The sequence below is a fragment of the Coturnix japonica genome, chromosome 18, assembly GCF_001577835.2.
Source record: "Coturnix japonica isolate 7356 chromosome 18, Coturnix japonica 2.1, whole genome shotgun sequence".
NCBI lineage: Eukaryota > Metazoa > Chordata > Aves > Galliformes > Phasianidae > Coturnix > Coturnix japonica.
This window is the reverse complement of record NC_029533.1, coordinates 2,201,702-2,228,054: the sequence shown is the minus strand read 5'-3', so window position 1 is coordinate 2,228,054 and position 26,353 is coordinate 2,201,702. Positions and strand designations below refer to the sequence as shown.

The window sequence follows — 26,353 nt, the reverse complement described above, 5'->3', positions numbered from 1 at the left end:
TCAGTTAATGACATTTTTCTCCCTTCCAGAGGTCTCCCATACATTTCAGTACTTAAAGGGGGGCTGTAAGAAAGAAGGGGACAGACTCTTAAGCAGAATCTGATGTGACAGGACAAAGGAAAATGGTTTCATTTAGGTTGGATATACCCTAAAGGTGGTGAGGCAGTGGTACAGGTTGCCCAGAGAAGCGGTGGTGCCCCATCCCTGCAGTCAGCCAAGGTCAGGGGATGGGCTGTGAGCACTGATGGAGCTGTGGGTGTCCCTGCTCAGTGCAGGGTGTGGAACCAGGTGGCCTTTAGAGTCCCAACTCCAACTATTCTGTGATTCCATGATTATTTCTCTCAGTGGCATTTAGTTCCCTTCCAACTTTACCTGATACCCCTGAACAAGCTCATTCGAAGAGATCGCCAGCAGCGTGTTGACCTGATGCAAAGGAACACAAACAAAGCTTCCTCCGTGTTGTGTCACGGTGCTTGCTGCCTGTGAATGTGGTTTTGGTAGCCAAACAAAAAAGCCTTGTTTGTTGTGTTTGGATGTTTGTTGTGGAACTTATTAGCAGAAGTTTACACAACTTCAACCACTTTCTTAACAGATTTTAAAAGGAGTTTCCAGCTTTCCCTGAGCCCATAGAGCTGTTGCATGGTAAAAATCAACAGAAATAATTCACATCTTTTTTTTGTCTGTCTGGTTCTTTCAGGCAAACCTGAAATATCTTTGGTTAATTCCTCCCTTAGAAGATTTCAGTTTGGTTTTGTTACCAGAATGGCTTTGCTGTGCTCCCCCTGCCCAGCACAGTCCGTGAGCTTAATGGCAACGTAGAGAATTCAGTCATTTTCAGTAAAGCCAAAAATTACTTTGTTTCTGTTAGCATAATTTCCAAATGATTGAATGTGCTCTTTTCCTCTTAAACGCTTCCTCATTTTGTGTCTAACTCTGTTGTATTTCAGCCAAAGAGCCCCTTGGAAAATTGCAATCAGTTACAATTCTGGCAGGCTACAACCGTGCTCATTCATTCTGAACACTCAGTGCCATTTCCAGAGGTCAAAATCTACTAAGATTACAATAAAAGAAAATGATCTGCTGGAAGCACCGCTTGCATTGACCTCCATTGCTTAAACTTATTTGGCAAAGGCAACAGTGAGGTGTATAAAAATAACCTCTCATGGCAAACCTTCTCTAATGCAACCCCTGCTCTCCTTCTGCAGCCCCCTGCTTGCCGTGTGCTTTGCAGCATCTTGTGGCGTTCCTGGCATCGCCCTGCTGACCATGGGGGTCAACCCCCTCACCGGAGCCCTCGGAGCATTCAACATCTTCCTGTACACCTGCTGTTACACACCCATGAAGAGAATGAGCATCGCCAACACTTGGGTGGGAGCCGTTGTCGGAGCCATTCCCCCTGTCATGGGCTGGACTGCAGCGACTGCAAGTCTTGATGCTGGTAAGTGGAAAATCCATGTTGAAATCTTGGGGGATTGGTTGTTAGCTTTGCCTTTGGGACACCTAAAAATACCTGCACAAAAGGCAATGCGTAAAGAATTTTCTTAAGCTCTTCTCTTTCTGCTTGCTGGCCTGATACGGCTTCATAAGTGCAGCTGTTACGATGCAAACATCAGAAAGTACTATTACATCACAATGAGCATGAGGATGGAAGAAGTAGGCCTGATGGTATTGATCCTTGTATTGCATTTTAAGGGCAAACATGAGGTAGTAAAAAATGCATGTCCTAAACAGTATGTGTTTAGAACATATTAAAAGGAAAATGAGGAATGTGGTTCATGTGGAAGAAAATACCGATCCCATTCGTCCATCTCAATATGGTGTTCAAACTGGAGTACGCTCTCTTGATTTCTCATTGTGGAAATCAACTTACAATTCTGTGGCCTCACCCAGGCCCAGGAGAAACCTACATGCATAGGGAAAGCAAATGCAACAGTGTCATCAATAACACAGAGACTTTTCCTTAAAATAAAGGAATAAAATATGTTTTATTGTCTCTAAAATTACACAAAGATTGCTGTTGGTCTCCCAACCCCAGAGCCGTGCTCAGCCCCGCAATGGGTGCAGGCCTAGCGCCGCCTCTTGGGGGATGGGGACGAATCCGGGGGGCAGCTGCTGGCCCTCCTCTTCGGGGGGCGTTGGGGCCCCCCAGGCGAGCGGTCTGTGCCCTGGGGCGGAGGGGCCCGCTGCCGCCGCCTGCCCCGGCCCCTCCTGCGGGGACACGGGGGCGGCGGGTGGGGCTCGGCCCCCCATGAGGGACGCCGGGGAGCTGCTCAGCGCCGGGGCCTGCAGGGCTGGCGGAGCGGCCCGGGACGGAGGCAGGAGGCTCCTGCTGGGAGGTGGCAGGGCTGGGGGTCCGCGGGGCCGTCCTGCCCTCCTGCTTCACGGGCAGCCTGGCTGTGCTGCTGCGGGGAGCTCTGGGCGTACAGGGCTGTCACGGTGTTGATGAGCCCTGCCACAAACTGCTCCGTGTGGTCTCGAAGGTGGGTCTCCATAGTCAGGATCAGGGCAACCTCGTCCAGCCCATATGCGCACAGGAAGTTCATACGGCAGTCCGTGCTGCAGCACCTCCCACCACTCATCCTCGGTGATCCTCTGCAGCTCCTGCTGGATCCACTGGAGCAGTGGGCCGAGGTCTCCCGGATCTCCTCGGAAAGAAGTCCGCCCAGACCTCGGCTGGGAAGCCGTGCTCGGCAGCCACGAGCTGCGGCTGTGCAGAGCCCTGCTCGTCCTCCTGCTCGTCCTCGCAGTGCTGTGCAGGCTGCGGGATGGGGCACTCGAGGTAATCGTCCTCCGAGCGCACCGAGAACCGGATGGTCTCGATGCTCTGCTTGCACACAGCACAGGTGGGCTGCTGCTTTGCCCACCGCAGCGCACAGCCCAAGCACAGCTGGTGCAGGCAGGGCATCACGTAGGCCGCCTCGTCCCGGCTCTGCCCGCAGATGGGGCAGGTCCATTCCGAGGGCAGCTCCATGGCCCCGGGCTGTGCGGTGGGCTGGGGAGAGCCGAAGTGGGAAAGCTGCTCCCTTGGCTGGCGCTGCAGCGGGCAGGAGCTGTCAGCAACTGCAAAAGAGAAGAGGCTGCGGTCACTCACTGTGCCCGGGGCGGCAGCCGCAGCAGCAGCAGCGATGCCCCGGTCCCTCAGCACAAAGCCCCGTGTCCCCACACCGCTCACCTCCGCTGCTGCGAGCGCACCCCGCGGGGCCCCGGCTGCCTGAGCCAGGCAGGGCCGGGGGAACGTTGGCGATGCTGTGGGCTGAGCACCAGGAACTGCTGCCGGCAGCCTCACAGCACGACTCAAACAAAAGCTCGTAGGCGGCTCCAAGTCTGGCTACTGCGCTCAACCAGAGTCCAGGCACGAGTGATGCCGGGCTCTGCTGCGCCCCAGCTTCTGCAGGGGGGGTCGGTGAGGTCACAGCCATCTCCCGCTGCTGTCACAGTTCCTTGGTCGGTGACCTGGCAGCAAAGGGCTGTGTGTATTTGGGCACCAGGCTGGGCCTACATTGCTCTCCATCCTTCATTGACTGTCCTTTGTGCAGCTGATAGATTTGGGAAAATAAAGGTTGCACACACACTATCTCCATATCAATCTTTCCTCTGCTGTTTGTTTAGCATCATAGAAGGATAGGAAGGCTTGGGTTGGAAGGGACCCCAGTTGTCACCAATCTCCAACGGCCCTGCTGCAGGCAGGGCAATCAACCTCGACATGTAATACTGGACCAGGCTGCCCAGTTCCCAGTGCAAGCTGGCCTTCTCCAAGCACGGGGCATCCACAGCATTTCTGGGCAGCTGTTCCAGCACCTCACCACTCTCTCTGTGAAGAACTTCGCCCTGATATCCAACCTAAATACAGCCCTCTTCAGCTTAAAACTGTATCCCCTTGTCCTGACACCATCTACCCTTGTGAAGAGTTGACTCCCCTCCTGCCTGTGGTCTGTCTTCAGGTACTGATAGGCCGCAACGAGGTCACCGCTCAGCCTTGCCTTCTCCGGGCTGAGCAAGCCCAGCTCCCTCAGCCTGTCTTTGCTGGGGAGGTGCTGCAGCCATCTGATGATCTCTGTGGCCTGCTCTGGACCCTCTCCAACAGCTCCCTGTCTTTCTTGTACTGGGGGTCCCAGGCCTGGTCACAGTACTCCAGACGGGGCCTCACAAGGACAGAGCAGAGAAGGACAATCACCTCCCTGTGCCTGCTGGCCATTCCTCTCCTGATGGAGCCCACGATAATGTTTGCTTTCTGTGCTGAAAGGCACACAGCTGGCTCATGTTAAGTTCTTCATCCACCAGGGCCCCCAGGCCCTTCTCTGCAGGGCTGCTCTCAAGGCCTGCTCCTTCCCCTCTGTATGTTTACCTGGGATTCCTCCAGCCCTAGTGCCAACCCTGGCACTTTACTGTGTTGAATCTCATTAGATTCTCCCAGGCCCACCTTTCAAGTCTGTTGAGGGCCCTCAGAATGGCATGTCTTCCTTCCACAACTTTATACCTCCTGGTACCTGGATACTTTTTGACGTGTTCTGGTTCACAAGCAGCACCAACTGGGGGCAATGCCTACACCCGGGTTCCTTTCTACAGCCCCTGCACACCGCACAGCAGGCTGCTTGCTCACGCTTTCCTGTGTAGTGTATGTCACAAGCTGGCTTTAGCAAGGGTCTGGATGGGGGGATTTCCACAGGGCCCTTCCTGCCCCTACGCTTCTGTGGTTGTGTGCCTGGAGATTCTTCCTTATCAGTTGTTCTGGAAGCAAGAGATGCTGGTTGGCATTTAGAGTCTGGCATCAGTAAATCTCCAAAGGGTTCCCATTAATCCCATTCACCCACCTCAGTGTGACCTGCAAATGCGAGCATCCTCTCCTTGGTACTAGTAGTGAAAGTTATGGTTCTGTGTCTTCTCCCAGCATCAGGAGATACTGGAGAAACCGAGGTGTGGAGGGGCATCAAACCCAATTTCATCGTGAATAACGCGGAGACCTTTTATAGTTTTTTGCAATTTATTAATTATCCATAAACAGATGGAGGTTGTTGTTGTTCTCCCAACCCCAGAGCCGTGCTCATCCCCGCAGTGGGTGTCGGCCTAGCGCGGCCTCTTGGGGGATGGGGACGAATCCGGGGGGCAGCTGCTGGCCCTCCTCTAGGCGTGCCCCCAGGCCAAGCGGTCCCGTCCCTGGGCGGAGGGGCCCGCTGCCAGCCGCCTGCCCCGGTCCTCCTGCGGCTCCTGCAGCGGGGGACACAGGGGTGCGGGCTGGGGCTCGGGCCCCCCATGAGGGACACCGGGGAGCTGCTCAGCGCCGGGGCCTGCAGGGCTGGCGGAGCGGCCCGGGACGGAGGCAGGAGGCTCCTGCTGGGAGGTGGCAGGGCTGGGTGGGTTGGGGTGTCTCGCGGGCCGTCCTGCCCTCCTGCTTCACGGCAGCCTGGCTGTGCTGCTGCCGGTGGAGCTCTGGGCCGTACAGGGCTGCAGCGATGCCGATGAGCCCTGCCACAAGACTGCTCCGTGTGTTCTCGAAGGTGGGTCTCCATAGTCAGGATCAGGGCAACCTCGTCCAGCCCATATGCGCACAGGAAGTTCATGACGGCAGTCCGTGCTGCAGCCACCTCCACCACTCATCTCGGTGATCCTCTGCCAGCCCTGCTTGGATCCACTGATCCAGTCTCATCTTCGGATCTCCTCGGGAAGAAGTCCGCCCCAGGCCTCGGCTGGGAGCCGCGCTCGGCAGCCACGAGTGCAGCTGTGCAGAGGGCCCTGGTCGTCCTCTGCTCGTCCTCGCAGTGCTGTGCAGGCTGCGGGATGGGGCACTCGAGGGTAATCGTCCTCTGAGCGCACCGAGAACCGGATGGTCTCGATGCTCTTTGTTGTTAGCACGCAACAAGGTGTGCTTCTTTCCTTTCACCCCCAGCGCACAGCCCAAGCCACAGCTGGTGCCAACAGGGCATCGCGTAGGCCGCCTCGTCCCGGCTCTGCCCGCAGATGGGGCAGGTCCATTCCGAGGACAGCTCCATGGCTCCGGGCGTGCTCGGTGCTGGGAGAGCAGGTGGGAAAGTGCTTCCCTTGGCTGGCGCTGGCAGCGGGCAGGAGCTGTCAGCAACTGCAAAGAGGAAGAGACTGCGGTCACTCACCGTCTCTGGCGGCAGCAAGCAGCAAGCAGCGATTCCGGTCCCTCAGCCACCAGCCCCGTGTCCCCGCACCACTCACCTCCGCTGCTGCGGGTGCACTCAGTAGAGTCCCAGCTGCCTGCACTGGGCAGGGCCGGGGAAACAGAAGCGATGCTGTGGGCTGAGCACCAGGAACTGCTGCCGGCAGCCCCACAGCACGGCCCAAACAAAATCTCGTTGGCGGCTCCAAGTCTCGCTACTTGCGCTCAACCGGAGTTGAGTCCAGGCACGAGTGATGCCGGGCTCTGCTGCGCCCCAGCTTCTGCAGGGGGGGTCGGTGAGGTCACAGCCATCTCCCGCTGCTGTCACAGTTCCTTGGTCGGTGACCTGGCAGCACAGGGCTGTGTGTATTTGGGCACCAGGCTGGGCCTGCGTTGCCCTCCATCCTTCATTGACTGTCCTTTGTGCAGCTGATAGATTTGGGAAAATAAAGGTTGCACACATTTCCCATCTCCACACAGATTCTTCTTCTGTGTATTTACTTTTGTGACAAGCGTTTTGTCCTGTTCTGGTTCTCATTCAATACCAATTGGTGGCAGTGTCTTTGTCCAGGTTGCTTTCTGTCCCAGCTGCTCACAGCACAGCAGGCTGTTTGCTCATGTCTTCCTGTACAACCTGCAGTAGGGAATCTGCATTAGTGGGTTTGGACTGGGGGATCTGCGGACCCTTCCAGCCCCTACAGTTCTGGTATTCTGTATTATAATTTCAGCATGAATCCATTACACAATTAGATCTGACTTTTCAGTTAGGAGCTTTTAGCAGGAAAAGTCCCAGATGTGTTTACTACTGTCTTTCCACAAGCCAGAAAATATCTTAGGAAGATTAATTTATTGGTGTTTCTTTTTTAATTGGTCACTTTTAGACACTTATAAATGTTCCTTTCCCCAGCTCCTTGAAAAGCAAACAAGAACTTCTATTTTAGTAACTGTGAACCTTTTTTTTAACGTCTCTCATAAAACACTGATCTCTTCAGCAGCAACTCTGACACAATTAGGGCTTGTTTGTCCTGCCAGCTACAAGCTTAAGAGTCAAAGCAGCTCTGCATAGTTATATTCTGAGGAAACTCATGGAGTTCAATTGGCAGGTTTGTTAAGAATATTTGTTAGCTCACATTCATCCAACAACACCACTTTTACTTTATCAGAATCTGTGCATCTAAATGTTTCTTGACTGTTGGTGAGTCCACCACCCCTGGAGGCGTTCAAGAAACGTTTCGATGAGGTCCTGACATATTCAGACATATATATTTAGCCTTATAAGTGATACGGGTATGCCTACGTAGTGTCTTGTGTTAAGGAGTGCCTAACAAAGGTCATTAGGAGTTCTGAAGTGAATGATTCAAAACCATAAAGTATGTTTTCATGTTGTAGAACTCGGTCACTGCATAGAGCCTCAGTCCAGAAGATTGGCCTGGTGCTGTGGGGCTGATGCTGTAGGATGCTTCAGCTGCACCATTGGGAGCTGCCCTTAGGGAAGAGCTCCAGGTCTGCATGGGGTGCTGCTGGAGAGGCTGTCAGAGTTCAGATTGCCATAGTCCTTTTGAAACGGCAGCTAAACTGCAACCAGAGCACACCACATTAAAGGAGATGGGCACTGGTTTTCATTATCTTTAATGATTTTCTATCATCAAGTTATAACTTGCTCTTCCAGACCTATTTCTTGGTGAGCTATGCTGTCCCTTTACTGCAGGCTGCAGAGAGTCCGTTTCTTTCTATCTTCTCTCTCTTCCTATCTAATTTGCAATTAATTTTAGGCATGTGGGCACACTTCCCTCTGCCAGCTCTGGCAGGGATGCAGTCAGTGGAAGATGACCTGAACCAATGCAGACTTTGCCAGACCATGATGACCTGTGCTGGTGCATAACTGTTGTCCTGGCTGTTCTGGGCAGATGAAATGTTCCACAGCAATCTCCCAATGGATGCCAGCAGGACAGAGCAGCTGATAATGACAGAAGAACTGTTGAGTTGATGAAGATCTTTGTAATGAGGCAGGTCTGGGGACAGTCCTGAAAATGGTGACCTGCATGTCATATTTTAGTGCATTCCAATATTTGTATATATACATATGTATATAGAATTAAGGAGGAAAAAAGCTGCACGGTAACCAATTTCCAGTGCTGTAGCATTATGCTGCTAAAAAAGAGTTTAGTACTTGGAAGAATCCATCCCACCTGGAGCACAAATGTGCATCTTCACGTGCACATGTGTGATGTGCAGGCCAACACACCATTGTTGAGCTCATTAATAAAGGGTAATTAGCTTGGAGCCTTAACCTCGTTTTAGTTGGAGGTGTGAAAATGCATTTGCACCTCGTTTAAAAAGGTGGGGGAAAAAAAAAAAAAGAGAGAGAAAAGATTTATTCCACTCAATAACAAAGAGGAATGTGAAAGAAGGGAGTTAGAAAACTGAGATGGAAGGCTCTCACCATCTAACTGGGAGAAGGAGGGCTCTCCCCATGAAATGGGCCCTTCCCAGCTGACATTTTATGGTGGATTTTCTCTCCTTGTAATCTCACAGCAGCCAAACTGTTGTACGTGCTGCTGGTTGTAGCATTTATGTTGCATTTTTATGAGCCTCCCTTACTGCGCCCTTCAGGCTGTGCATGTGCTGCCAGCGGGTTCGTAGTGCCATGGGGTGCCCTCATTCAGCTGGTAAAGCTGAAGGCGATTCCCAACTTCTAATTCAAGACATAACAAGGAAATATCTCTGATTGAGCAGCACTCTCTTGTCATTTGTCTTCATTTCCTTTATAACCCTCTTATCCCGAAGAGTAATTCATTGACAGATAAGCAAAAAAATATATATGCAGATTTGCAGATAAAAATCTGTGACCTTCTATTTCCAATGGTACAAATACATGCTTATATCACTTTTGCTACAGATTTGCACCTCTTAGGGTAGTTCCCAGTGATGCTTGTTTCCATTTGTGCCCCTGATAAGTCTTTAATTGTATGCTCTTAAGTCTGATTGAGCATCCTGCCCCCACCTCTGGGTTTCATGCCAATGCAATTTAGGGGAAACCTCCCATTTCAAAAGAGAAAGATAAGGTTATCTCTGGGAATTCTTTGTTGTGGGTTTGGAGTGGGTTTTCTTTTCTTTTTTTTTGGGGGGGGTTCTTTTCTTTTTGATGGCAGCTGTTTGAAACCGATGAGAGATCAGGAATGTTCACATTTCCTCGCCGAGTGCAGGTGAGATGGTCAGAGGTGCTTGATAAGCGTAATTTATCACACAGATATCACTGCCACATCTCTGCTGTGTTTATGCAGAACCTGACTGCCCGCCTGTGAGTTGCAGGAACACGTTTGTTTCCTTGAAAGCAGGCTTCATTGCTCCTCTGTGGCACGATTTATTTACTAAGATATTTGTTTTTCTGTTAAATAGAGACTCTCAAATAATTTCTCCCTGTTTTACAAAGGAATGCTGTGCAGGGAAATAATGCCATTCTCTTAAAGCCTTGAGTGGTGGTGTAAAAGAAAGAGGCATAGCTCAGCAGTGCTGCTGTGTGCAAGGTCTGTGCTCTCCAGCACTGTGCTCTGTGTGCCGTGCTATTGCTATTGCTATTGCTGTGCTATTGAGTCTGGGTGTGTTTGGTAGTGCAGATGTCTTTAGGAAGTAGCAGAGCTGTTTATTTTGGCATGCAAGCGGGCACATGTCTGCATGCTGCAAGCTACCCTCGCACTGCTGTTCTTCCTCCCCAGCCTGATGCTGCTGCTCGCTTCTTAGCGGTGTTTGTTGTTCATCTTAACTTGGTATTTTTCAGTTGAAAATGAACAAATCTGCAGGGAGCGTTTCCAAGTGCCAACAGCCTGTATCTTGCCATGTACATTTTGTGCTTCTGCTCACCATCCCGTGCCCTGATGGCTGATCCCAGCCCACAGCGTTGTGCCTTGGGGCAGAGCTCAGTGCCATCGCGGTCATGTAAGCCACCCAGATAGATGGAAGTGACAAGCAGGGGTCTTCCACATAATGTGCTTATCAGTTAAGGGGATTTATTCTGAGTAGGTGGCGGTGGCGTAGCAGATAGCAGCCTTGACAGTGCAGCAGACATTACAGACCCGCGGTGGCCTGGAGCCATAGGTATTACTGCACCAAAGAGTGTTTATCTCAAGAGACCATTTAGTTTATCTCAGATGCTCCACTTCTGGTCTCGTATTCCTGAAAGACATCTTGTACTGATTTTCATTCATTTGGAGAAATTTAAATAATTCCCGGGGCTATGGAATTTATAGGCTGCGTATCAATTGTAATCATGTGGAGGCTGATTTCTAAATTGCCTTTACTTTGTAATTCAAATTATGTTGTATGGTAGACATTAATTATGTCAGCCAACATCTATTTACAAATGGGGATTTAAAACGGGCAGTTCTTATCAGCCGGTGACATTTGGCAGATGGATAGTTTCAGGCACAGAAAGAAAAGGAAAACAGGAGAAGGGGGGAGGCCTTGGCCCAACCTGTCAGTGCCCGGGGTCCCCCATACCTTCTCTGATGTAGCACTTGTCTGCCAGGAAGAAAGGAAAGCAACAGCTTAATTGCATGCACAGTGAGCTCGGAGAGCTCGCTGTCCCATCCCTTCTCTCTGAGCTGTGAGTGTTTGCAGCCCCCAACTCCAGCTCTCAGCCCCCTCCTGCAGCTCGTTGGGGTTTTGCTTCTCAGATGAAAGACGACAGGATTTGCGGTCCGCTCCAGAGGAAGCGGAGATATTCATGTCATCGACATCTGAGATTTGGAAGCTGGGGCCCAGGAGTGTGCTTTGTGTGGGTAAAAACTGTAAAAAGTGGGGTGGAGGGACAATGCCGGTTAGCAGCTGGTCTGAATTTAGTACAAAAGCTAGGGAGCCTTTTTTTTTTTTTGCCCTCCCCCCCCAACACTTTCCATCTTCAAAAGAAACAAAAGAAGTGGCAGCTCCAGCAGTAGGACACCTGTGGGAGCAGCGCCAGGAGTTCAGAGGCAGTGCACTAGTACTGCATCCCAGTGCTGCATCCCAGACCTGTGTGCTGTGATTGGGGCAGCTGGAGTGACCGGGGCTGCATGGACACGGGGGACACATGGTACCCACAGGTGTACCCACACTGGGGCCCTGGGTGACACACAGGAGGAGCCCCTGTGCATCCATGAAGTTTCCCATCCTCTGCTGCACGTGGTCCTTTGGTGAATACTTCTTCAATGTATCTGCAGAAATGAGTGCTCTGGTAATTTCATCTCACCCAACAGGCCCACATGTTTTATGATGTGTGTCGCTGGGGTAGCAGAGATGAGTTTTGCACGGCAGTGTTGCTTTTCACAACCGTGGCTGTATAATGGAAGGCGTTTCCTTGTAATGCTGTCATTAGTCATAACCTGTTGTTATGTGTTGTGTTGCACGAAAGGCGTGCGTGCCTGTGTGTGTCTACATGCAATACCTGTGTCTGTGTGCAGTACCTGCATGCAGTACCTGAGGTCATCTGGTTTCCTCCCAGTAAAGCCAGGAGCATTTCAGGAGATAGGAACCCCATGTCCTCTTTGTGGTGGGCACTGAGATGCTCCTTTTGTTCCTCTCACAGTGTGCACACCCGCCATCCCTCCCCTTTAAGTGCTCCAGCAGAGAAGTCCATTGCAGCTCTGCAACCACCCCATTCCACGCATCCTTTGTGCCATCCTTCCAAAGAAGCAGCTATACAAACCCATGACCATGAGCCTTTCAGCTCTGCAGTGTGTTCCCCATGCACAACCTTGGCGGAACACAATGCTGGGCAGGAGCACAGTGCCCACAACCACACTGAGTGCCATTGTCAGCAGCACAGGGACCTTGGGCGAGGCTTTCCTTGCAATACTTTGATCCTTTTTTCTTCTCAAGGCTGCCGAGCCACTCACGTGTCACCCCACACAAGCAGCAGCATATGCTTTGTTTTCCTAGGGAAGCAGAAGTGCCAGTTGTTGTCTTGCTCAGCTGCTAATACAGGATATAGCGCAGTGGTAAAACACGGGGGAATTTGTATTGGTTTTGTTAAGGTTGGTGAACAGATAATTCCCGAATGCCGTTGTGTTTGAGAATGCTTCTTAATCACAAATTAAGATGTAGATTTTATATTGCTAATCTCACTGCTCCTCTCCAAGACAACAGTAAGAATGAAATAGCAGGTAACGTGTTTCCTCTGGGAGATTTTATCAGGGCAGCGTCTTGAACGCATGTAATCTGAGGCCAGTTGCTTTACCTTAATGGTTATTTCCCGTCACTGAAACAAGTTGAAGAAAAGAACCTAATTACCACATGTTCCAACCCTGCTGCACGAGCAGAGATTGCAACCCCTGACTTGTGAGGCAGGGCAGCATTGCTGCATGCTCCAAACCACGCTGAGCTTTGGCACCCAGTGCCTCAAAGAGCCCTTTGGGTGTTTAACGTGGTGCGGTATCTGCCATGTGCGGCGAGGTCGTGTTGAGACTTCAAAGCTTTCCTTTACACCCGTAATTGCTGCATAGTTAGAGATCTCCAGGGAGGGCTGCTGTGCTAGACCTGTTGTGAACATGCACAAAAGACAGAAAAATAAGAGCTTTGGGGATGTGTCAAGTAATGCTTTTTGCTCTTGTAACATCCTGTAAAAGTCACGCAGGGCTGCAGAGAAATGTTTTGCACTGGTTACATTAAATTTCCTGTAGAAAAGGTGAAAAACACAGTTGGAGACGGCTTGCTTACCATGAGCAGGTGGATACAGCTGGGCCACTTCAAGCCTCGGAGCTCTAATCTGCCTTGTCTGGATTAAAGAGCAGCAATTTGTTCGACGTCCTTTAACAGAGGAGCTCCAGTTGGGTGCTCTCCATGGCGTGTGGCCGTTTCCTGCCTATGGTCCATTTAGAGGTGAAGCTCCCGGAGCCTCCCCTGCTGACAGGAGCCAAACCCGAGCCGTTTCCCGGAGACAAAAGGCCGGTGCTTCCCTCTAATAAGGCAGCTACCGAGGTCTGGAAATGATTTTAAAATTCCTTCACATTATTCAAGGCAGAAGAATTACTCAAATGGTGCTTTAAGCAAAACAGCGTTCTTAGGTTGCCAAGGCAGTAAACACCAGCTTTGGGAAATGCAGTAAGATTTCAACATCTGTTTCGGAGCTGATATTTTAACCATTCTGTGTTTATTTTAATGCCTGGTTGGCCACTTCCCAGTCCTGAGGAAAAGACAGAAGGGCGAGTCCATTCCTGAATGGATGCTCATCATCAGCTCTCCCGTTCTTTAATTTTGCTTTGCTTTGCTTTATTTTGTTTCACTGGTGAAATATCTGGATGTTTGTCCTGTCTGGAGCTTGCAGAGCTTTGCAGATCATCACGGAAAGCACCGTGCGTGCTCCAAGGAGCAGCAGGGAAGATCAGAAGGCAATCAGCTGTTGGTCCCTGGTGCTTTCAGGAACATGATGTCAGCACAGCAGCAGCCTTGCAGATAACCTTGGCTGTGTTTGTCCCACTTGTGCAGGCAGGCACACATCCACATGCACAAAGGGCTGCGCCAGCCTGCAGCCTCTCACCCTATCTGGCTGTGATCCTCTCCTGCCCTGCAACAACTCACCTTCAAGAAGCTGTGGACAATTTCAATGGGATTGTGCCTTATTTAGGACAGCAAATGGAGCGAATTCAGCTGTGGGTTAAATCGTTGCTGCTGCTCCATGCGTTGGCTGCATGGCATTGGCAGCATGAAGGAACCGTGTTTCACTTGGGAGAGTGGCATCCTCAGCATGGGATGCTCACACGGTAACCAGGTGTTACATCTGCCCTGGAGTAGATGAGGAAATAGGTTTCCAGTCCTCAGGTTGTGTTATGTGAATGAAATAGTTTATGCAGAGGGTTTCTCCAGCAAGATTCCTCTTGGCTCTATTAGGGCAGAAGAGTTTGCTGTGTCTTGAGCAGCCAATGTGTAGACTTGACTGGTCAGTGTGTCCTTTACAGGACACGTATAGATGGGGACATCCAGCACATGAGGTCATCACAAGCTGCTTCCAAAGGAATATAGCATAGGATTCAAATCAAACTATAGAGATACTGAAAGGCCTTGACACCATGAAGAGCATAACTTCAGAGAGGGATGCTTCTTGCTTGTGTATTTCTGCAAGTCAGACTGCCAGCTGCTTTGGTCCGAAAGCATCACCCGTTGCTTTTGGAAGTCTCATCTCGCTGTTATTTCCAAGGCTTACTCAGATTTGTTGAACCTTAAAATGTCTTGCCAAGCAGTTTCTGAACGTCTGTGGAATTTAGTGTCCGTGTTTGTCTTAGGAAAAAAAAAAGGCAATTTATAGCTTCAGTATTTTACTAGATAAAAATATATTTACAGAAAGAAAGAACCGTTTTCCACCTTCTTCAACTCCAGCTGACATTTTGGCTTTATCTTAGATATTAAAATAAAAACCTCAGCTTGTTCTTGTTTATTAAAAAAGAAAAAGAGGGGAAAAAAGATCTATTATTACTATTTAAATACCCTTAAAAGAATTTAAGGCGAAAAAAAATAGCTTAACCTTAACATTCATGATGAATGGTGAAGTCTGTTCTTTGACACTGCATATGGTATAGGGACATGCCTGGTTCTCTGCAGGGCTGACTTCCGAGATGATTTAAGCTGGTACGAAGCAATTAAGCAATAGGAACTGAATGTGAAAACACTTTAATGCCTGTTCTGCACCCAGCAGTGAAAGAATACTGGAGAGCTGGGTCCTGTTTCCCTAAAGAGACTTGATTTGTTTTCAGAGATCAAACAGGACACCTCTGCCAAGTGACCAGGATTTATCGGTGCCTACTTGCAGCAATCCCAGGCTCACTCTTGGAGAAGCAAAGAGTTTGGATGCTGTACTCTGTGGGCTCAACTTGCAGCTATTCAAAATGTGGCCAAGAAGTCATCCAACATCCAGGCACTTGTATTCTTACAGTGTATAAACACTTAGGGAAGAGCTGAAAGATGTTCCTTGTGTTCTGTGCTGACTGGTGTGAGGGAGCACAGGTGCTTCGTGTGCCATGAAGGAGCCCATGGATGCAAACCCTTGGTAGAAATGCAGAGCTGAGGTTTTCCCAGCTCCTTGTGTATCGCTTGGGAACGACCTCGTCTGTTCTTCACTTTAATTATAAACCGTGTGAAGAAAAAGATTTGCATTGATTAAACTGACTTTCAAGCTGTTGGGAACTGCACAGAATAAACAGAGCAGACTGCAGTGCTTGGAACCAGGTGATTCTCCAGAGTCCGTCTCTCTATGGTATTGCTTAAAAACACCACTGACCTAATTATGACATAGTTAACATGCATCTAGTAATTAGCCGGTATTATAGTGTCTGCTCTGGGCTTGACAGGACTCCTTCCTGGGGCTCTTTTGATGCTGGATCATCCCTCACCATGTGCTTTGCTTTGCAAGTTATCAGCCTTACATGACACTAGAAAATCTCCGACAACCTGGCGATCCCATCCGGGCAGGGAGATGGCGGGATGTGCAAAGCATGTGGGAAATAACAAAGAACCAGACCAGTTACAGTCCTCATAATGGCCCATTAAATTGTTTTACTGTTCAGCTTCTCTGTAAAATATCAATTATCTCAATGGCTGTAATGTAATCAAAGCAATTACATTCCAAAGGCTCGCATGTGAAAACCAGAGCTTTGTAAATGGGAACCCAGCCTCAAGTAGTTGAGTCGCTCTGTTTGCGTTTAAAAGTTTCTCCAGATGACTATTTCTTTTTTTTCTTTAATGGCATTACAATTTGAGAACTGTTAAAGGTTTTTGTGTGTGTTTGAGGTTCAGGGTGTGTTTGGAGCTTGGCTGCAGACAACGTCTGAACAACGGAACAAGTGAAGCCACTCATGCCAGGCGGAAAGCAGGCAGGGCCACGGCCGTGGGAAGCAGGGGCAGCCCTGCTGTGAGTCCTGGCCCCAGCTCCAGCCACTTGCATTTCCTCTGCTGGTGGATAATTGTGACTTGCCGTTCCCAGCATTATGAAAACCTCAGTAAAGTTGTATTTCCATTGATCTGAATAGAGCCTACTCCATTCTGTTTCAGTGGAACTGAGTTCAGTCCTGTTTTGTCGGGGACTGAATTACTCTTGTTGCCACTCAACATAATTTTCTGCAATGAAAAATATAGGCGATTTTTGGGTGTGCAGTTTTGAACCATTGTTCTCAAAGCTGCCTGCCCACCCCATTGGTGTTAATGCTTCATGTGGCCAGGTCTCAGAGGTATGTGTTCACACAAAGGTCTTCTGTTCCACTGTTGTTTCTTCTTGGCAACTGGAAGCCTACAGAAGGTCTGATAATTCTTTTATTTGTTGATAAGATAGGACCCCCAAAAATGGCTTTCTTGCAAACTTAGATTACTATTATAGCATAGCAACAGCACTGCATGGTATGCTTTAAGACAAGAAGCATGCGTGTCCAACCCCAAGGAGGCCAGAACAGTAAGGTAGCAGATATGAAGCACAGAGCAGATCAGAGGAGGTGGTGCTCAGTCTTGTTACAGCTCAAGCGGATGCTGGGGAAGAAGTGAGTATTTTGGGAAGAGGTGAAGGACGTTAACCTGTGTGGAGATAAATGTTGCTATTCTTGTCGAATTATTAAGGAAATGGAGGATTCTTGGCTCTAACTGGGAGGTAATTTCCCTAGGGTGAACTCAAGGAGGCAGGAAGATGCAACGGAAGTGTTAATGCTGGAATGGAGTGTTTGGGAACTGGGAAACAAATAGAAAATCCAGGAATGCTCCTAAATGTGCATCAGTTGTGGGGGATTTTTGCATCTGCAGACAAAAATAGTGAGCAGAGTTTGGTCTGAGGGCCTCCCTGCAGCTCACTGAACTCAGCATGAACTGCTCCTGCCTCCATAAGCCCTGAGCGTATTGAGCTCTGTGTCTTGAGGAGAGCTGGGACAGTGTGGAAAGTGTCGCGCGTTCATTTCTCCATTTTAAACACTAAAGCTGAATGATCAGATTGCTTAGAAGATGCTGAAGTTGGTTTGAAGGAAAGTTCTCCATCTGCTGTCACTTCATTATCCACTTGTGCCAGTTCTGCTGGCCCTGAGGTCCATAAGCAACTGATCTCCCCTTGTGCAAGGGACAAACAGGCAGTCAAATTTCTGGTGGTTCCCCAGTTCCCTGCAGGACATCAGTTTCTCCTCTTCTGCTTTCTTTGAACAGAGCCCCGTTTCTGGTCACTGTTACATCTGAAAAGCAGTGGTCTGCCCGTTGGCTTTCTGTGCATGCACAACTTGGGAGCATGGCATTGGAAGCAAGGGGCTGCTAACAAAGTCTCTTGCCCAGTTTTGCTTCATTGACCTTTACAGGTAGAGACAATTAGCAGCCCCTTTTTTGGGACTTTTTAGCACTGCTTTTTTGGCAGATAAGCCCCACACTGCTGAGTTCTTGGTGCACAGCTTGCAGTGGCCCAGCTGGGCCCTCTAACGCCTCTTTCCTTCTCTCTTCCCCACTGCAGGTGCTTTGCTGCTGGGAGGAATCCTCTATTCCTGGCAGTTCCCTCATTTCAACGCGCTGAGCTGGGGGCTGCGGGAGGATTATTCACGGGGAGGATACTGCATGATGTCAGTGACCCACCCGGAGCTGTGCAGGCGGGTTGCTCTGCGTCACTGCGTGGCCTTAATCGGACTCTGCACAATGGCTCCCATCCTGGACATCACCACGTGGACTTTCCCCATCATTTCACTCCCCCTTAACCTGTACATCTCCTACCTCGGCTTTCGGTTCTACAAGGATGCAGACCGCAGCAGCTCTAGGAAGCTTTTCTTCTGCAGCCTCTGGCATTTGCCCTTGCTGCTGCTGGTCATGTTCTCCTGCAAGAAGTCTCTTCTGGAGAAGGAAGAGAAAGGTGATGCGCTCAGTGGAAGTCATGGGAGGGCTATGGAAATGAGATTGCCTTAAATGTCAATTACTCATCGTCCTCGTGACACGTCAGGTAGTATATTTTAGTAATTACAAGGGGGAAACCTGTGGGATCTGTTAGAAGAAGAATCATTTGTGCCTGGTGACCACTTCACGTGATAATTTTCTACTTTCTTCTTAAAGGGAATAGGCGTGAGAGCTTCAGGCTTTCATTTGCCACTGGCCCATTCACTCATCACAGATTCAAATGCAGCCTGTGTATAGAAGCACATCACTTTCAGACGGCCTTCCAAGATCCTTGTGGGTCCTGGCTCCTCCTGTCACAAGCGCACATACACTTGGCAAAGTCAGGAAGTGATGAATGATTTGCCACCCCAGCCCCAAGCACCCTTTCCTAGATGAGGCTTTAAGGCTTAAGGTGGGTTAGGTGAGCTGGTTTTGTCTCATTTCCTGCTGTCCCTGCTCTGTTCTTACATAAAAGCCTTCATCTTCTGAGGCTTTTCCCTATCAGTTGCTTTTCCCAAGGTTCTCATTCACCCCAATAGAGTTGTGGTTTTCATATCATTTTCACAAGGCTTTCACAGTGCTAAAGGAGTTAGGAAAGCTGTCTTCCAGCACGCTACACATCAGCATTTACGCAGCCTCCAGATCACTGTTCTGTAGGACACACTGGAACACTCCCATAGCCATTTCACTGTACATCCATCACAGCGCACTTCCATCACTACGGTTTGAGCCCTGTGTGGCAGAGCTTCAGCTGACACAAAAAAAACCTACCATCGCTTTGGAAAGGTATTGGAAAAGGCACCTGGTATTGGAAAAGGGTCTGGCCCCAGAGTCTGGTCTTTATAAGGCTTTTCTCTGCTGATGTGCCTTGTGCCGCCCATTCAGGCTGTGTCTCAAGGTGAGCGCTGGGTATCAGCAGTTAGAACTGTGTTTGGTATCACACCGCAGTGGTTCACAGAGGTCTCACTTGGGATTTGTCATCAGGAAGGAAACTCTACAGAATAGAAACATTAGGATTTAGAGCTCATATCATCATGTTCACATTGCTGATGCAGCCGATGTCTCTCCAAAGAAACTCTTAGGGATGGTCTTATTAGGAAAACACATCTGTCAGCTATCTTTGGTAGCTGACAGATGAAATGCATTTCTAACCAACATCCTGCCAAGAATTCTTTCCCATGTGGGCAGCGCGGTTGTGCATCACCCCAAGGGTACAGCAATACCTGAAACGGGAGACAGCTTCCCTAATCAGATCCCAAATAAAACCCTCCAAGAAGCATCACAGCTCTGCCACCACGAGCGCATCATGCTGCTGTAAATGCTCCGTGGTGGATTGGATGCCACGCACCCAACCTCTGCTCTGTTACACTGGTTTATATACAGAGTGGCACCATTAACCCCTGTACTGCTGGCAGAGGTGCTGGCACAGCAGGGCCTCCTGTTCTACTACAGGCATTGGGGCTGAGTTCCCTGTCTCTGTGCAGCTCTGAGTTAGTGGGTGGAACACTTTGTGGGTATATCTCAATACTGTACAACTGTGCAGCTACTTCATTTTAATGCATCGGGTCTTCTCTGCAATAAAGTGCATACTGTCCAGGAAGAGAGCGGTGCTTGGAAGTTGTTTGTTTTAAATAGCTTGTGTAGAATTGAAGCTCTGGTGCTGTTCATCACAGAGGTATTTTGCAATAGTTCTGTGGCATTTCTCCCTGCAACAATATTCTTCTTGATCCTTAAGGGGCAGCTTGCAGAATGGTGGCTGGTTGTGCAAAAAGCACACTGAAAGCAGGTTGTGTGTGAGTGGAAAGTGTGCAAAGCCAAAGAATTTGGTGAACCTTTAGCTGGGAGAGGAACCTGAAAATAGCAGACAGCTCACAAAGGCGGCGGGTTTGGCTGCCAGAGGCAGCAAGTGGGGCTGAAGCTGTGGTTTTCTCCTAGGTCATGGTCAGCCCAGCCTTGGGATGGCCTGGGAGGTTGGGGTGCTGTCCTGCCAGGCTCAGCTGTGATTAAAGGGCCTGAGGACGTGCCTGTGGTTCAGTTTTGAAGTGTGGCCATCTTCTTTTCTTGGGCCAAAACGTGTAACATTCACAGGTTTGGGGCCAGACGGGAGCTCTGTAATCATCACTGAGTGACTGCAAAATGCAGGTCAGAGAATTGCACCATCACCATCGCCTGGACAGCCTGGCCTGCAGGGAGGGCCTGTTGCTAGAATGAGTGGATCTGCAATCTGAAGGTAAAAATACCCTTTTTTTTTGGAGGGGGGACTTGAAGAAAATGCTTCCTTTCAGCTCAGTGTATTACACTGCTGCATACACTTTAGAAACAAAAACTTTGCCCAGCTGAAAATGTCAAGACTCAGAACTGCAGCGCTGCTGGTAGCTTTAATTGTGGCTCATCTGGCTGATGCTGTTACAGCATTTTGCAAAGGAAATCCCTCACTGGCAGCACTGCGCCTCCAGAAGCCTGTGCTGGGGCTCACAGAGGGATCTGGGCCAGTGGCTTTAGGTGAAGCTTGGTTCTGTTTGTGCTTTAAACATTCTGTATGACTCCGAGCGTGGCTTTGTGGATGAAGCGGTAGCCCTGAGGTTCGAGCAATCTTCATTCTTTCCAGATCTCTGCTTAAGAAATGCAATCCATCTGTAAAATGGGGATGGTGATATTTTGCCTGGCTGGACGAGCTCACGTTTCTATCAGTCCCTTTGCCATTATCTCCTACAGCCCCTAAGGATGCGCTGGCGATTGAGCCGCATTACAGTGTCTGGCTCCTACAGCTTCTGCTCCTTGTGCTGATCTTCAGCAAATCATTTAATCTTGAACAACGCCTGCCTGGCAGGACGGGGAAGGCTCAGTTGTGTGATTGCCACTGCCCGAGCAGCCAGACTGTTGCATGGATCCACGCTGTGCCTGTTGCAACCCCATGTGATGGGCATCCCATAGAGCAGCCTCACTGGTGACTTCATTCTTGCAGGAATGAGGAAACCTGATGGGTTTTGAAACCATTTCCCCTTGTCCTGTCGCAACAGACCCTACTAAAGAGTCTATCCAAAGAACACAGCCATCCTACTCCAGCATCCCAAAGCCACAGACTGCCCTCTGATACCCAAATATTGGACAAAGCTGGCAGGAGCAGCCCATCAGCTTTGCCTCACACGCTTTTTCTGCTCCCAGAATGAACTGTTTGCACTGAAGATTTTCCAGCCCCAGTCAGTGCCTCGGGCTGGATTGAAGCTCACAGTGTTTCGAAAGGCACAGTTGGACTGATTCACAGAGCAGGGTTGGCAGAGCCAGCAGCTTTCCCACAACGTGGTGATGTTTTTCCTCCTGTTTCTAACCAGCTCTGGCACCTCCGGGCCTTGGAATGAGAACTGAGGCTCTGGCAGTGGGTTCACTGGGTTTGGGTTGGTGTGTTGAACTGTTCTGCGCAGAGCCTTGTGTTCACAGCCTCTAAAAGGTCACTGATGGCACACACTGCTGCAAGGAGCTGGGGCCTTCCTGCAGTGCTTCCCAATGGTGAGGTCCATTCTGGCCAACATTCATGTTTTCAGTGCTTTCGATTATAACTACAGCGTGCCTTGAATATGAGTTATGTGCTACAAAATCCACTGCTCGTACCAGTATAAACTGCAGCTGGAGCCGGGCTGACTTCTCCTTAAACAGAAACATAGACTTCAGGGAATGGCCCTGAATGACTGAAAACAGCATCGCAGAATAATTAAGGTTGGAAAAGACCACTCCAGTTATCAAGTCCAACTGCCAACCCACCACTGCCCACATCCTTCAGTGCCACATCTCCATGGCTCTGGAACACCTCCAGGGATGGTGACTCCCCCCAGCCCTTTGAGCAGCTGTGCCAATGTGTCACTGCTCTTTCAGAGAAGAAACTTGTCCTAACATCCAACCTGAAAGGTCCCTGTCTAAACTGGAGCCTGCCAAGCTGATGCAGGCTGTGGCAGCAGGATGCTGGGGCCACACAGTCACCTTGGGGCAGAGGGAGGAATGGTGGTTAGGTTCTTTGCTACTCAACCTGTGCCGAAGCAGGGAGAAGCCACCAGCCCTGGGATGCTTTGTTTATGATGGGGATGGCAGGAAGGCCATGCAGGTGGATGGACGGACAGGTGGACAGGCAGTTTGCTGCTTGCCAGGCTGCAGGGCTGAACCTGGCCTGGCCGTGATGGCACTGAACTCCCTCTGTTGACTTCTCCTGAAGTTGCACCCCATAATCCAATTGCGTCCCTGTCTCTGGTAATAAATAGCACCTTTGGTAAATGTTTTTAGTCCTTCCTAAACCGCAGCCCCGACCGATTATTGCTGCTTTTGTAGCCTGAACAGAGCTGGGTTTATTTATAATTGCACCCTGCTGCTGTGCTCATAATGATTTTCCCTGCTGCATCCCATGCGGTCCTGTGCTACAAAACCGCGTTTTCATAGTAGCTGTTGTTGGTTTTAATCACTTGGTTTGGGGATGATATATTAATAGCAGTATCTGCGTGAGGCTTTCAAGTGTTTTCTTTTCCAAAACATTTACAACAAAAGCTGAGCTTTAGCCCCAATAAAACGTGTGTTTCCTTTGGCTCCGTTCTGCCGTGATGAATCCAATGAAGTGACGCTCAGCAGAGTTCATCCCAACGCCTCCCGTCCTGAACAGCCCCCAAATTGGACCCAAATGTGTCATTCTAAGGTACCTGAGGCTCCAGCAGCGTATTGCTTGGCACGGTTGGAGCCTGGAGTTACCTATGGATCAGCTCCATGAGGCCGTGCTGACCCAGGGTCTCACTGTGCAGATGTTAGTTCACACCTTGCCATTGTAAAAGCCAGCAGTTTGTTACAGTGCCATTCACTGAGGGCAGCGGTGATGGAGCTGAGCTGGCTTGATGCTCTCAGGAAGGGCAACCAATGCATCAGAAACAAATGCAGAATAACTCATCCCCTTCCTGACTGCTGGCAGCACTCCCTCTAAGCAGGACGCCTTCCTGCAGGCTGCAGAGCAACAAAAATCCACCCCAAAATGCACTTTTGCATGAATGAAACGAAACACTGAAGAAGCCGAGGCCGCTGCTTGATGGCATTCAGGACCCCACAGCCCTCCCCGGGGCCGCGGCGGTGTGTCAGCCCCATGTGGGTCATTGATGGGCGCGACAGGAGATGTGAAAGCATCTGCTGGGTCCCTGCCTGAGCCTTTCAGTACAGTTACTCCCCTTGCTAATAATTGTCTGTGTTCTGTCATCTAGAAAGGGACTTTGTGTGCCTCCCAGGTATTCTAATGCTAATTTGTTTAGTTAAAAAGGAGAAGAGGCTAAACAGATGTGAACCATTTGGTTAGGTTGTAGTTCATTTGTTAGGAAGTGCAAAGGATTCTTGGCAGGATATTAAATATTACCTTGGCTGCTCACAAACACTTCATATTTCAAGAGAGGAAGGGAGGTAGGGACTGCACTCCATAAATCAGCCTTTTCAAAGAGACAGAAAAAGGCAAACATTTGATAAATCTGTGTCATTATCCTTCGAGATCAAAGGGGGTTTTACATATGTATTTATGCAACTGGCAACCTAGGAGACAATAATAACAAACATAGATCTCTGACAGCCTTACAAAAATAAAAATTAGCCGGTTCTAATCTGTAATTATCTGTGCGAGGCAGGAGGCTGCGAGCAGCGGAGCTTCGAGTCGCTGATGCTGAGACGGTGAGCGAATGTGAAGTCATGAATAAACACGGAGGAAGCGCTGCAGGAGCCGCGGGTGGGAGCCGGGCATGTCCCCATTCACCGACCTGGGCTCTGTTTGGGCCCATAGGAGGCGGTGCTGATCGGAACCGGGATGCTAAAGGAAGCGCTGTGTCCTGTTGTGCCGATTGCCTGCGTGATTTTCTAGCTGAGGATCTGCGGTGATAGGAAAGTTGCCAGCCCTGCTTGTGTGTGAGTTACAGATGCACCCTCACCCCAGTGAGTCTAAGATTAAGCCAACTCATCTGATATAGCCTCGTAACTACAGGAGACAACTGCTCAGATAGGAAAGGGGTGAAACCTGGAAGGAGGTTTGTGCCCTGCAGGACAAAGAGGAGCACTGGCATGTTTCTATAATCCAGGGCAGAGCTTAGCAGAGGGATTGAAACAGAAGCAGTGAGAGCCGTCGCATCGCTCAGACAGAGAGGAGAAATCCAGTTGCAGGAAAAGAACTCCAAGGACAAAGAAACGCAGCCACAGAAATTAGAGATGGAGAAGTAGCATTATGTCATCTCGCCTTTCCTTCTGGCCGGTCGCTGGGCTGATTTCCTATTCTCTTGTGCTGTTTGAAAATGACTTCAGCAACTTGGTCTCTGCTTGTTCCCATGGGGAACTTCCACAGCCTATAGATTTCCCTGGTAGGAAACTCTTCTTGACAGTCAGGCTCTATTTTCCTTTGCTCGATTCCATCACATCACTCCTACTTACGCCTCCTTGGAGCACCCTAAACGCTCTTCCCCACTGAAGTCGGTGGAGTTATGCGAGCAGTAAATTCGGACCGTGGCACTTGGAGAAATAGATATTAAAGCCCCAGGGACAAATTAGGGGGTGAGGGGAGGGAGGGCAGCGGGGGAAAGGAAATGGTTTCAGGTTGAGAGAAACAAGATCTCCTCTTACATCTGTACAGAGGCGCTGCCCACTGCCCGGCTCTGTATTGGGGTGCACGGCCCCAAAGAAGAGCTGTGTGTGCCCTGCCATAAACCTACAAGCCTCCATACTTCAGAACTATAAACCACTTTGCGTTTCAGAACTGTTGGACTGTTAACTTCCACCAAAAGAACAGCTGGATTTTCTACCTGGGTCCACAAAAGGCCGATAGGATGGGGAATAGGGGATGCTGTGCAGGGTAATCCTCCAAGGAGGTGCTGGAAGCACAAGAACGAGCACTGCAGCCCCACACTTCTATTTGTGCCCTTCCTCCCCATTGCTGCTCCATAGAGCTGGCCCCCCTCTGCCCGGACCCCTCAGTGATAACTCTCTCCTTTGCCACTTCTATAAGGAGAAAACTCCCAAAGCCCGACTGCAGAAGATACAATTACAGTAAAACCTGTCTTGGGGCTATTTTGCTTAAAAAGCCAATCCAACTTTTACAAGCTACAGCTGACATATATTAAGAGCTTAAACCAAACTTTCTATGACATTTTGTTGATGTTATCCCGGCTGGTGCTGGTAAGACATAAGGAACAATGAGAATTACTCCATCTGAAGGGTTTTCCTCTTTGCAGGCAGCAGCAGGAGCTCAGGGTGGGGAGGTGGGCACAGCCACAGTGTCACCTGCTGAGCAGCCACTGCTTTGTGGGCTTTATGTGGCCACCTCCTGCATCATTCTGCTCCCATTACTGGTCTGGGTCAGCCAGCAGAGCTTCACCAATGCACAGAGTGAAACTAGAAAGTGATTCCTCCTGTGTTACATCCCTGCTTGCTTCACATCCCCCTTCTGCACCATAGATAGCCCAGCAACGCCATCTATTTTAACTCACAGCAGAGAAGTGCTTTGCAGTGCTTTGCTGTTTGACTCTGTAGCTGCAACACAGAGCAGATGTGCTCCCAGTGTGTGCTTTGCCAGGCAGGATGGTGCACTGGCACCAGCACTGATGGGTCCGGAGTGTTCTTAGCTCTGCACTGCGATCTCACCTCTGACACACAGGAAAATCAAAGTCCTTTTGTGGGGAGAAGATTCGCCTTTTGTTCTGCAACATGTAGGTGTCGAAATCAAAGAAAGGCAGAGGTTCCATTACAGCAGCTGTGCTCTGGGGTCGGGTCCATCTCATCTGGTGTTCTCTGCACTTTCAGACACAAACATGGTAGCAGAGAAATACATATGCACTGAAGCTGCCAGGCTGGGTGTTTGCTGGAGGGATGTTGGGTAAGGAACATCCATAGAATGTGAAAGATTCCTTTGGGCTCCTTGGCCTGACCTGGTCCTGCAGGAGAAGCTAATGGAGCTGCCAGCATCTCCTCTGCCAGCACTCAAACTCTGCTTACATAGGCTGCTATGCTACATTTGGTTGCTTATTCCTTGTATACAGATAATAGCAAAGCTATCCAACACCACAGGTGCTGGTATAAGGGCAGAGATATCATAAAGTAAAATGGTATAAAGTGTGGTCCATCCAACAGCCAACAGATAGAATGATAGACTCACAACATGGTTGGGTTGGGAGGGACCTTACAGCCCCATAGCCCAGATATGGGGCACCCACATCTTTGTACATCAGTGCATGGTACAAACCCACCTGCCCAGGACCTGCAGGAGCTGAGGGCAACGTGGACTGACAGGTATAATCCCGAACTGCATTATCTTGTCTTATGGCTCTATTCTGTGTGTGTCTGTACAGCACAGAGACCTCTGAACCGTGGTCTTTACTCTCAGCAATTAAGCTCACTATT

The 26,353-nt window shown here is 49.7% G+C and overlaps 1 protein-coding gene across 2 annotated transcripts in view; it reads left to right on the top strand.

Moving 5' to 3' along the window:
- The window catches only part of LOC107322098 (protoheme IX farnesyltransferase, mitochondrial), an 88,722-nt gene extending 69,155 nt beyond the window's left edge, over positions 1-19,567 (top strand). The window contains exons 6-7 of one of the 2 annotated variants that reach the window (XM_015879736.1): positions 1,206-1,438; positions 17,556-19,567. In XM_015879736.1, coding sequence (XP_015735222.1) covers positions 1,206-1,438; positions 17,556-17,998 — 676 coding nt within the window. In that variant the 3' untranslated portion in view covers positions 17,999-19,567. Of the gene's footprint in view, positions 1-1,205; positions 1,439-2,598; positions 5,108-17,555 lie in introns of those variants that run through there. The other variant, XM_032448310.1, reaches the window with a different exon arrangement.
- The last annotated feature ends 6,786 nt before the right edge of the window (positions 19,568-26,353 follow it).